Source organism: Ictidomys tridecemlineatus, chromosome 4 (assembly GCF_052094955.1).
Source record: "Ictidomys tridecemlineatus isolate mIctTri1 chromosome 4, mIctTri1.hap1, whole genome shotgun sequence".
In the NCBI taxonomy this organism is placed as follows: domain Eukaryota; kingdom Metazoa; phylum Chordata; class Mammalia; order Rodentia; family Sciuridae; genus Ictidomys; species Ictidomys tridecemlineatus.
In genome coordinates this window covers 91,527,030-91,539,488 of record NC_135480.1, presented here as the reverse complement: position 1 = coordinate 91,539,488, position 12,459 = coordinate 91,527,030, and the positions used below count along the sequence as shown (strand labels likewise).

At 35.6% G+C, this 12,459-nt stretch overlaps 1 protein-coding gene across 2 annotated transcripts in view; it reads left to right on the top strand.

The window, feature by feature from the left end:
* The window catches only part of Cwf19l2 (CWF19 like cell cycle control factor 2), a 114,016-nt gene that overhangs the window by 85,959 nt on the left and 15,598 nt on the right, over positions 1–12,459 (top strand). For both annotated transcript variants that reach the window (XR_005733727.2, XM_013360228.4), the window contains exon 14: positions 12,214–12,330. Coding sequence is in view for 1 of the 2 variants with exons in the window: in XM_013360228.4 (XP_013215682.1) it covers positions 12,214–12,330 (117 nt within the window). In the remaining variant the exon portion in view is untranslated. The remainder of the gene's footprint in view (positions 1–12,213; positions 12,331–12,459) is intronic.

Sequence of the window (12,459 nt, the reverse complement as noted above, 5' to 3'; positions counted from 1 at the left end):
TGATCCACCCTAGGTTTTATATTACATTTAGGAGTCATGTCTCCTTAGGCTTCTCTTGGCATGGACAGTTCCCTAGACTATCTTTTTTTTTTTAACTGTTTTAAAATTTATTTGGAAATATAATATACTAAGAATAGCCAAAACAATTTGAAGGCCTCACAATACCAGATTTTAAATTATACTACAGAGCTATGTAAGAAAAACAGCATGGTACTGGCACTGAAACAAACATGAAGATCAATGTAATATAATACACAGAGAAAACTCACATTGATAAAATTATCTGTTATTCAACAAAAGTGCCAAAAACATACATTCTTTTTTGAAGAAAAGCCAGCCTTTGAAACAAATAATGTTGGGAAAATTGGATATTCATAAGTAGAACTATAACCCCTATTTCTCACCCTGCAGAAAAATCAACTCAGAATATATCAAAAATCTAGAAATTAGACCAGAAATTTTGCTAGTTTAAATAGAAAATATATGCCCAACATTTCAACATATTGACATGTGGGGAGCCATGACATGGATCAGAGAAAGTCTGTCTTACTGTCTCACCAACAGGAGGCTACACTTGCACTGAAAACTTCCTGTGCAAATGTGCAGATCCAGATTGCCCAGTTGCTATGGTGACACCTTCCTTAAAGAGATTCTGTTCAAGGCACACGACTGTCAGTTTTGACCCTGAGTTCAGACACCAGTGACCAGAGTTAGAGAATTATAAGTGCAAATTGATAATTATAATTGGTTACAAGTAATTTGATCTTTATAATACCTGTTTTGGAGAAACTTTCTTTTTTCTTTTTTTTTATTTTTTATTGTTGGTTGTTCAAAACATTACATAGTTCTTGATATATCATATTTCACACTTTGATTCAAGCAGGTTATGAACTCCCATTTTTACCCCTTATACAGATTGCAGAATCACATCAGTTACACATCCATTGATTACATATTGCCATACTCGTGTCTGTTGTATTCTGCTGCCTTTCCTATCCTCTACTATCCCCCCTCCCCTCCCCTCCCCTTCCCTCTTCTCTCTCTACCCCCTCTACTGTAATTCATTTCTCCCCCTTGTATTATTTTTCCCTTTCCCCTCACTTCTTCTTGTATGTAATTTTGTATAACCCTGAGGGTCTCCTTCCATTTCCATGCAATTCCCCTTCTCTCTCTCTTTCCCTCCCACCTCTCATCCTTGTTTAATGTTAATCTTCTTCTCATGCTCTTCGTCCCTACTCTGTTCTTAGTTACTCTCCTTATATCAAAGAAGACATTTGGCATTTGTTTTTTAGGGATTGGCTAGCTTCACTTAGCATAATCTGCTCTAATGCCATCCATTTCCCTGCAAATTCTATGATTTTGTCATTTTTTAATGCAGAGTAATACTCCATTGTGTATAAATGCCACATTTTTTTTTTTTATCCATTTGCCTAGACTATCTTGTTTTTGATAATCTTGATAGTTTTGAGGAGTACTGCTTAGGCATTCTTTCCTCTATTGGAATTTGTCTAATTAGACTGGGATTTTAACTATTTGAAAGGAATTCCACAAAGCTAAAATGCCTTTCTTATATCAGTGGTACATGCTGTCACATGACATGTCACTGTTGGCATCAACATTGATCACCTGGTTGAGTTAGTATTTTTCATGTTTCTATATCTGTTGCCCCTTATCCCTCCCACCCATATAGACCCCTTGGAAGGAAGTCAGCCCACACAGCCCACACTCAAGCAGTAGTGATATGTCCTCTTTCTACATTAATTAACTTGGAATTTTTCTGCACAGTAGTTTTATCTCCTTTTTCCTCATTTATTATGTATTAACTCATTTATACTTATTTAGTGTTTTGTCTTGTAGTCTAATACTGCTCTGTTTTATTGTTCAACATGGCTATTGAGAATTCTTTTAGTATTACTTTGACATACTCCCATCGATGGGGTTGTTTGTTTTTTAAAAAATGTCTTCTTACTTTTTGGCACTATAAAGTGCTTCAGGTTCATCTTGCATTTCTCCTAGCTGAGTCCTAGAGTTGGCCGCTTCTTCAGTGAGTCCATATTCTTTGTATTGGAGAATGGATCAAGATCAGTACACTTAGGTGTGCTCATTGCTACTGCCATGGTGTTCTTTTAGTCCTTCTGGCAGGAGGAGTAAAAAGGTACATATGTGTATAAGCTACTAGATACATTTATCTATTATTGTTGCTCTTTGTAACTATCTGTATGTATATCAAGCTAAACATGAATTCATATTGATATCTTCAACTCTTAATCCATTACCACAGGAATTATTCTAGTTTCCTCTCTATGCTGATCTGTAAATTCTCACCCCAACAGTGACTATCCAGCTACTCATCATCCATTTACTTATCATTCCATTCCAGTTCAATTCTATCAGAATTGCTAGGTTGTACTCCTGTGGGAAGCAACTTTTTATACTAGAGTGCAGTGGTTGTATCTAGTTCTTTAGTCTGCAGACTCCACTTATTTCTAGATTGACTTAGCTCCACACCTTTTGCTTTGTATTCTTTTCTTTGAGGTTATTTTGCATATTATAAAGCAATTAGATTCTCTTGTTATAGCCTACATTCCTTACTGGAATTACTTAAATTTTCTTTTTAATCTCATATATGACGATTCATTCTTTGTGCTTTAAAATTCAATGGGTTTTAACAAATACATAATGTCACATATCCATTAATATAAAAATGATATTTTTACTGACCTGAAAATTACTGGTGCTGCACTTGTTCAGACATCGCTATTTCCCCCTGAACTCTTGACATCTAATCTTTTTGATTTCTCTACTGCCCTTTTTAAAATGCCATATGATTTAAATCATAATTGATGTAGTCTTTTTAGACTGATTTATTTCACTTTATAATATGCATTTAAGGTGCTATCACATATTTTCACGGCTAGATAGGTATTTCCTTTTATTGCTGAACAGTTCTCCATTCTGTGCTGTACTAGTATGTTATTTCACCTATAGCATCCTATTTGCTTCCAATTTTTGGCAATTTTGCATAGAGTTGTTACTAACATTCGCATATAGGTTTTTATATATACAGAAGTCTTCAAATCAATTGGGTAAATACTAGTTGGATTTTATGAAGCTTTCTTAAGCTTTGTAAGAAACTATATTCCAAAGTATCTACCAATTTTGCATTCCACATAGCAGTGAACAAGAGTTTCTATTATGCCACATATTTGCTAGCATATGGTATTGTCAGTTTTTATGGATTTTAGTAATTCTTTTTTCTATTTTTTTCCACGTTTATTGAATTATAATTGATGTAAGTAAACCACACATATTGACAGTGTACAGTTTTTTGATGTGTGTATGTACCTTTGAAACCATCACCACAATTAAAATAATGAATATATCTACCATCCACCAAAGTTTCACCAATTTTATAGTAATATTTTGTTGTTTTTGTTTTTGTGGTACTGAGGATTGAACCCAGGGCCTCATGCATGGTAGGCAAATGCTCTACCACTGAACTACATCCCTAGCACTTTTTTGATTTTTATTTTTAGACAGGATCTTACTAATTTGCCCAGGCTGGCTTTGAATTTGTAATCCTCTGTCTGAGACTCCCTGTAGTTGGGATTATATGTGTGTGCCACTGCTCAGCTTTACTGTTGTTTTATTTGCAATTTTCTGATAGCAAGAATGTTGACCATCTTTTCATATGCTTATTTGCCATCTCTATATCTTCTTTGGGCAGATGACTGTTAAAAGTTTTGCCTTTTTTTTTTCCTCCCTTTGAGATAGAGTCTCACTAAGTTGCCAAGGCTGACTTTGATCTCCTGGGTTCAAGTTGTGTTTCTGCCTCAGCCTCTTCAGTAACTGGACTATAGGCATGTGTCACTGTGCCTGGCAGTTTTGCCCATTTTTAATTGTTTTCTTGTTGAACTTTAAAGAGACCTTTTTTGGTGGTGGTGGTGGTGGTGGTGGTGGTGGTTTTGTGTGTTTTTGTTTCACATATTTTGGACCCAAGTCATTTATAAGATATCTGTTTTGCAAGTATTTTCTCTCACTCAGTGACTTGTGTTTTCATTGTTTTAAACATTGTTTTGCAGAGCAGAAGTATTTAATAGAGTTCAAGTTACCAGTTTTTTCTTTAATGGATTATGCTTTTGGTGTTATATATACAAATTGATCAAACTCAAGACTACCTAGAGTTTCTCCTATAATTCTAGAAGTTTTGTGGTTTTTGCATTTTGTGGAAGGTATAAGATCTGGCCGGAGGTTCATTTTTTCTTTTCATATGCCTATCCATTTGTTCTAGTACCAATTGTTGAAAAAGAGTTCTTTTTGCATTGACTGTTCTGTGCTTCTTTGCCAAAGGTCAGTTCTCTATTTCTTTGGGTCTATTTTGGTGCTCTTTTTTTTTCATTGATCTGTTTACCCATTCTTTCACCAATACCACATTGTTATATCATTACTGTAGCTTTATATTAAGTCTTGGAATTAGGTAGTGGGAGTTCCCCAACTTTGTTCTTTAATATTGCTTTGACTTGTCTGGGCCTTTTGCATTTCCATAGGAAAATTTAGAACTGTTTTTTTTTTTTTTAGCTTTTTTTTTTATGGGTTGTTCACAACATTACAAAGCTCTTGACATCATATTTCATACATTAGATTCAAGTGGGTTATGAATTCCCAATTTTTACCCAAATGCAGATTGCAGAATCACATCGGTTACACATCCACAATTTTACATAATGCCCTATTAGTAACTGTTGTATTCTGCTACCTTTCCTATCCTCTACTATCCCCCCTCCCCTACCCTCCCATCTTCTCTCTCTACCCCATCTACTGTAATTCATTTCTCTCCTTGTTTATTTTCCCATTCCCTTCCCAGCCTCTTATATGTAATTTTGTATAGCAATGAGGGTCTCCCTTCATTTCCATGCAATTTCCCTTTTCTCTCCCTTTCCCTCCCATCTCATGTCTCTGTTTAATGTTAATCTTTTCTTCCTGCTCTTCCTCCCTGCTCTGTTCTTAGTTGCACTCATTATATCAAAGAAGATATTTGGTATTTGTTTTTTAGGGATTGGCTAGCTTCACTAAGCATAATCTGCTCTAGTGCCATCCATTTCCCTGCAAATTCCATGATTTTGTCATTTTTCAGTGCTGCATAGTACTCCATGGGGTATAAATGCCACATTTTTTTTATCCATTCATCTTTGAAGGGCATCTGGGTTGGTTCCACAGTCTAGCTATTGTGAATTGTGCTGCTATGAACATCGGTGTGGCAGTATCCCTGTAGTACGCTCTTTTAAGGTCTTCAGGGAATAGTCCGAGAAGGGCAATAGCTGGGTCAAATGGTGGTTCCATTCCCAGCTTTCCCAGGAATCTCCATACTGCTTTCCAAATTGGCCACACCAATTTGCAATCCCACCAGCAATGTACAAGAGTACCCTTTTCCCCACATCCTCGCCAACACTTGTTGTTGTTTGACTTCCTAATGGCTGCCAATCTTACTGGAGTGAGATGGTATGTTAGGGTGGTTTTGATTTGCATTTCTCTGACTGCTAGAGATGGTGAGCATTTTTTCATGTGCTTGTTGATTGATTGTATATCCTCCTCTGAGAAGTGTCTGTTCAGGTCCTTGGCCCATTTGTTTATTGGGTTATTTGTTATCTTATTGTCTAATTTTTTGAGTTCTTTGTATACTCTGGAAATTAGAGCTCTGTCTGAAGTGTGAGGAGTAAAAATTTGTTCCCATGATATCGGCTCCCTATTTACCTCTCTTATTGTTTCTCTTGCTGAGAAAAAACTTTGTAGTTTAAGTAAGTCCCATTTGTTGATTCTTGTTATTAACTCTTGAGTTATGGGTGTCCTGTTAAGGAATTTGGAGCCTGACCCCACAATATGTAGATCAGAGCCAACTTTTTCTTCTATCAGATGCAGAGTCTCTGATTTGATATCAAGTTCCTTGATCCATTTTGAGTTAACTTTTGTGCATGGCAAGAGGAGGGGATTCAGTTTCATTTTGATGCATATCGATTTCCATTTTTCCCAACACCATTTGTTGAATATGCTATCCTTCTTCCATTGCATGCTTTTAGCCCCTTTATCAAATATAAGATAGTTGTAGCTTTGTGGATTAGTCTCTGTGTCCTCTATTCTGTACCATTGGTCCACCCGCCTGTTTTGGTACCAGTACCATGCTGTTTTTGTTACTATTGCTCTGTAATATAGTTTGAAATCCGGTATCGCTATACCGCCTGATTCACACTTCCTGCTTAGAATTGCTTTTGCTATTCTGGGTCTTTTATTTGTCCATATGAATTTCATGATTGCTTTATCTATTTCTACAAGAAATGCCGTTGGAATTTTGATTGGCATTGCATTAAACCTATAGAGAACTTTTGGTAATATTGCCATTTTGATGATGTTAGTTCTGCCTATCCATGAACAGGGTATATTTTTCCATCTTCTAAGATCTTCTTCTACTTCTCTCTTTAGGGTTCCGTAGTTTTCATTGTATAAATCTTTCACGTCTTTTGTTAGGTTGATTCCCAAGTATTTTATTTTTTTTGAGGATATTGTGAATCGAGTGTTTTTTTCTCATTTCCGTTTCAGAAGTTTTGTCGCTGATATACAGAAATGCCTTTGATTTATGCATGATGATTTTATATCCTGCCACTTTGCTGAATTCATTTATTAGTTCTAGTAGTTTTTGTGTAGGCTCTTTTGGGTCTTCTAGGTATAGAATCATGTCTTCCGCAAATAGTGATAATTTAAGTTCTTCTTTTCCTATTTTTATGCCTTTAATTTCTTTCGTCTGTCTAATTGCTCTGGCCAGTGTTTAGAGAACTATATTGAACAGAAGTGGTGATAGAAGGCATCCCTGTCTTGTTCCAGATTTTAGAGGGAATGCCTTCAATTTTTCTCCATTCAGAATGATGCTAGCCTGAGGCTCAGCGTAGATAGCTTTTACAATGTCAAGGTAAGTTCCTGTTATCCCTAGTTTTTCAAGTGTTTTGAACATAAAGGGATGCTGTACTTTGTCAAATGCTTTTTCTGCATCTATCGAGATGATCATATGGTTCTTATCTTTGAGTCTATTGATGTGGTGAATAACATTTATTGATTTCCGTATATTGAACCATCCTTGCATCCCAGGGATGAATCCCACTTGATCATGGTGCACAATTTTTTTTAATGTGCCTTTGTATCTGATTCGCCAGAATTTTATTGAGGATTTTTGCATCTAGGTTCATCAGAGATATTGGTCTGTAGTTTTCTTTCTTTGAGGTGTCTTTGTCTGCTTTCAGAATCAGGGTGATGTTGGCCTCATAGAATGAATTTGGAAGAGGTCCCTCTTTTTCTATTTCCTGAAATAACTTGAAAAGTATTGGTATTAATTCTTCTTTAAAGGTTTTGTAAAACTCTGCTGTATACCCATCCGGTCCTGGGCTTTTCTTGGTTGGTAGTCTTTTGATTGCTTCTTCTATTTCATTCATTGATATTGGTCTGTTCAAATTGTGTATATCCTCCTGACTCAGTCTGGGCAAATCATATGACTTAAGAAATTTATCAATGTCTTCACTATCTTCTATTTTATTGAAATATAGGTTTTCAAAATAATTTCTAATTGTCTTCTGTATTTCTGTAGCATCTGTTGTGATATTGCCTTTTGCATTCCGTATGTTAGTAATTTGAGTTCTCTCTCTTCTTCTCTTGGTTAGCATGGCTAAGGGTCTGTCGATCTTATTTATTTTTTCGAAGAACCAACTTTTAGTTTTGTTAATTTTTTCTATAGTTTCTTTTGTTTCAATTTCATTGATTTCCGCTCTGATTTTAATTATTTCTTGCCTTCTGCTACATTTGCTGTTGTTTTGCTCTTCCTTTTCTAGGGCTTTGAGATGAAGTGTGAGCTCATTTATTTGTTGGTTTTTCCTTTTTTTGAAGAATGACCTCCAGGCGATGGATTTCCCTCTTAAAACTGCTTTCATTGTGTCCCATAGATTCTGATACGTTGTGTCTGTATTTTCATTTATCTCTAAGAAGTTTTTGATTTCCTCCTTTATGTCTTTTGTAACCCATTGATCATTCAGTAACATATTGTTCATTTTCCATGTGATGTAGGATTTTTCCTTTCTTCATTGTTTTCCAGTTTCATTCCATTATGATTAGATAAAATGCATGGTATTATCTCCACCCCTTTATATTTACTGAGGGTTGCCCTATGGCATAATATATGGTCTATTTTTGAGAAGGTTCCATGTGCTGCTGAGAAAAAAGTATATCCACTTGATGATGGTTGATATATTCTATATATGTCAGTTAAGTCTAGGTTGTTGATTGTGATATTGAGTTGTATAGTTTCTTTATTCAACTTTTGTTTGGAGGATCTGTCCAATGGTGAGAGAGGTGTTTTGATGTCACCCATAATTATTGTGTTGTGGTCTATTTGATTCTTGAACTTGAGGAGAATGTGTTTTATGAATGTTGCAGCGCCATTATTTGGTGCATAAATATTGATAATTGTTATGTCTTGTTGGTGAATGTTTCCTTTTAACAGTATATAATGTCCTTCCTTATCCCTTTTGATGAACTTAGTCTTGAAGTCAATTTTATTCGATATGAGGATGGCCACCCCTGCTTGCTTATGAGGACCGTGTGCGTGGTATATTTTTTCCCAACCTTTCACCTTCAGCCTGTGTATGTCTTTTCCAATCAGATGTATCTCCTGGAGGCAGCATATTGTTGGATTTGTTTTTTTAATCCATGTTACCAGCCTATGTCGCTTTATTGGAGAGATTAAGCCATTAACGTTTAGAGTTACTGTTGATATATGGTTTGTACTTCCTGCCATGTTTGATTATTTATCCCTTTTTTTTCTAGTTTAGTTTGCTTCTCTATGATTAGCTTTCCCCCCGTCCTCTGTCTTTACCAAGGCACTTCCCACTGATGGTTTTGGTTATTGTTTTTCATTTCTTTCTCGTGTAGTGTTATGCTCAAGACGCTTTGCAATGCTGGTTTTCTGGCTGCAAATTCTTTTAGCTTTTCTTTATCATGAAAGATTTTTATTTCGTTGTCGTACCTGAAGCTTAATTTTGCTGGATACAGAATTCTTGGTTGGCATCCATTGTCTTTCAGTGTTTGAAATACGTTGTTCCAGGATCTTCTTGCTTTCAGCGTCTGTGATGAAAAATCCGTTGTTAACCTTATTGATTTACCCCTGAATGTAATCTGCCTCCTTTCTCTTGTAGCTTTTAATATTTTCTCTTTGTTTTGTATATTGGATATCTTCATAACAATGTGTCTTGGCATTGGTCTACTGTGATTTTGTGTGCTCGGTGTCCTGTATGCATCTACAATTTGTATATTCGTTTCCTTTTTTATTTCTGGAAAGTTTTCTGTAATTATTTTATTCAGCAGGTTACTCATTCCCTTGGTTTGAATCTCTGTGCCTTCCTCTATCCCAATGACTCTTAAATTTGTTTTTTTTTATGTTATCCCATATCTCTTGGATGCTTTTCTCGTGATTTTTAACCAGCCTTTCTGAGTTGGCTAGTCTCTTTTCAAGATGAAATATTTTGTCTTCATTATCTGACGTTCTGGCTTCTACTTGCTCCACTCTGTTAGTGATACTCTCATTTGAGTTTTTAATTTGGTTTATAGTTTCTTTCATTTCTAGAATTATTGTTTGATTTTTTTATAATCTCTGTCTCCTGATAAAGATGCTTAACTTCTTCTTTTATCTGTTTATGTGATTCATTTTCAATGTATTCTTTCACTGTTTGAATTTGCTGTCTGGTATCCTCTTTAAGGTTCCATTCCACCTGTCTAAGGTATTCCTTGAGTTCCTTATATGACCATTTTTCTGATGGCTCTAGTCCTCCTGAATATTTAGGCTGTCCTGCATTGTTTGTACTCCTTTTCTTCCTTGCTTTTTCATGCTGCTCATGTTACTTCTTTTTCTGTTTGACTGCTGAGTTACTGTTTACTCCTATAAATTTATTTGATGCTTGTGAGAAAAGGTATTAGAAGGGAAGGGCAGAAGTCACTGTTGCCGCTGGTTTCAATGAATTTATCTCCTCCGCCGCGTTTTGGTGACATCAGTTCTCTGTCATGGTGGTATTCCATGCAAATGGTGACAGTTCGTTCTCTTTGCCGGGTGACCAATGCAACAGGTGGGTCCTGACTGTCTCTCCCAAGCCCCGTTTCAATCCTGTGACCACTGCCTATGAAGGCTCGTTTGGCATTTACTTCCGTAGGATCAGAAGGGCTGACCAGTTGTTTTGGCGGGATCGTTAGTGCTGAGTCATAGCGGTTTGGCTGCGAGAAGCAGGCGAACGAGAGCTTGAATATAGCCGATCCCGGCTCGGTGTGTGTTCTGAGAGGCCCAGACTGTTTGCCCCAGATCCATGTCGGCTCTGCATTGCCTAGTGATCCTGAGCAAACAGCATTTAGACAGTTTACGACTCCCTATGCCCGCACAGCTGAAGAGGTCAGAGATTTGATCTCTCCGCGCCCACCGCCATGTTCGATCTCTAGAACTGTTTTTTTAATATCTGCAAAAAACTTTTTGGGATTTTGATTGAAATTACATTGAATCTATAGGTCAATTGAGGAAGAATTGATAATAATATTGTATCTTCTAATCCATGAACAGAATGTTGTTGCATTTATTTAGATCTTTTGTTCTTTCTTTTGTCAGAATTTCGGTTTTCTTCCCTAGGTCTTATACATATTTTGTTAGATTTATACCTAAGTATTACATTTTGGGGGTGCTATTATAAATGTTATTGTATTTTCAGTTTTAAATTTCCTATGTGTGTTACATCGGAAAGCAATTGACTTTAGCACATTAATCTCATACCCTGTGATTTTACTATTATCACTCAGTAGTTCTAGAAATTCTTTTGATTTTTTGTGATTTCCTACATAGACTATCATGTCATATGTGAATTTTGTACTTTTTGTAATATGGTTTTTAGTATTTTTCACATACTATGGGATTTTTTTCCTGTAAAGAGTCAAATAAATATTATATTACTAAGTAATATTTGTGCTTATTCTTTAATACTCTTCCATGATCCCACTCACCTACTTTTATTTTGATTTAGAAAAAGAAACAAAACTTTAATAATTTATTTAACCATCAAACATGTTTATTGAGCATGTATTGTATGTTAGGCCCTTGGTTAGGTCCTAGATATGTAAAGATGACTAAATTCCCTCTAGTCGCTATAGTTTTATGGGGGGAGCAGATATTACATAAGCAGATCAGTTTTAATGCATGCATACAGGAGTGTTATGGGAATAAAAATGAATATTTAAGTCACTGTAGAGTATCAAGAAAGGCTTCCTGGAAGATACAGTTCTTGTGATAGTTTGATGGTAGAATAGGAGACAGGATAACATGAGCAAAGTCTTTAAAATAAGATCAAGCCCTTTTGCAGAATATTATTTATGCTTCTCATGACACCTTTTGTTTACTGTATCATACTCATTGACTTTTTGTATATGTACTAATTGACCTTTTTTTAGAAAAGACAATTTGTATATAATGGAAAATTGCACCAGGTATTAGGTGATTCACGTCTGTAAATAAACAGCTTAACCAGAGCAACAAAGTCATCCTAAGGTAATTTCCTGTCTCTCTTAGCTGGGTTAATTATGTTTTCTCAGCTAATGAGAGAAGGAAAGACTGATTAATAGGTATCATACTCATACTATTCTACCTGGTCATGCCATGATCTTATATTCTTTCAAAGATTGTGTTGTTTCAAGGGCTTTGAAATTATATAGCTTCTTTAAATCAAGGATAAAGTCATTCATTCTTGCCCTGCCTTGGGGAATCTTAGTTATTGTGTGATGTGTAGCAATGAAAACTGAAATTTGTATTCTAAATATCGAGTTTATCAAATGCCATTTTCACCAGGTGAAGTGTTGTGTGTCTGTAATTCTAGCTACTCAGGAGATTAAGGAAGGAGGATCACACATTTGAGGCCAGCCTGGGAAACTCAGTGAAATTATGTGAAAATAAAATAATAAAAAGAGCTGGAGGGTATAGTTCAGTTTTAAGTTTAAAAATCTTAAATTTTTTAAAAAACCTTTTAAAATATTAAAATAAATATGGCGTGTAAACAAGTATACTTTGTATAAATATTCATTTTCCCTACCAGGGGGCTCATCTATAACAACTAAGAATAAATAACAATATTTCACTTTTGGAATTTCCCTCCACAGGTTTATTTATGTTTACCCAACTTCCAGTCTCTTACTGAGGGTCACTGCTTGATAGTCCCTTTGCAGCATCATCGAGCAGCTACCTTATTGGATGAGGATATCTGGGAAGAAATTCAGGTCAGCATGATAATGCTCATTAGTCATCATATAGTTCATGAGCAGATTTTTGCAAACTTTCATGATAAGTTCTAACAGGTTTTATACCTTTGCTCAATGATAGTTTCTTAATTTTCAAACTTATATTTT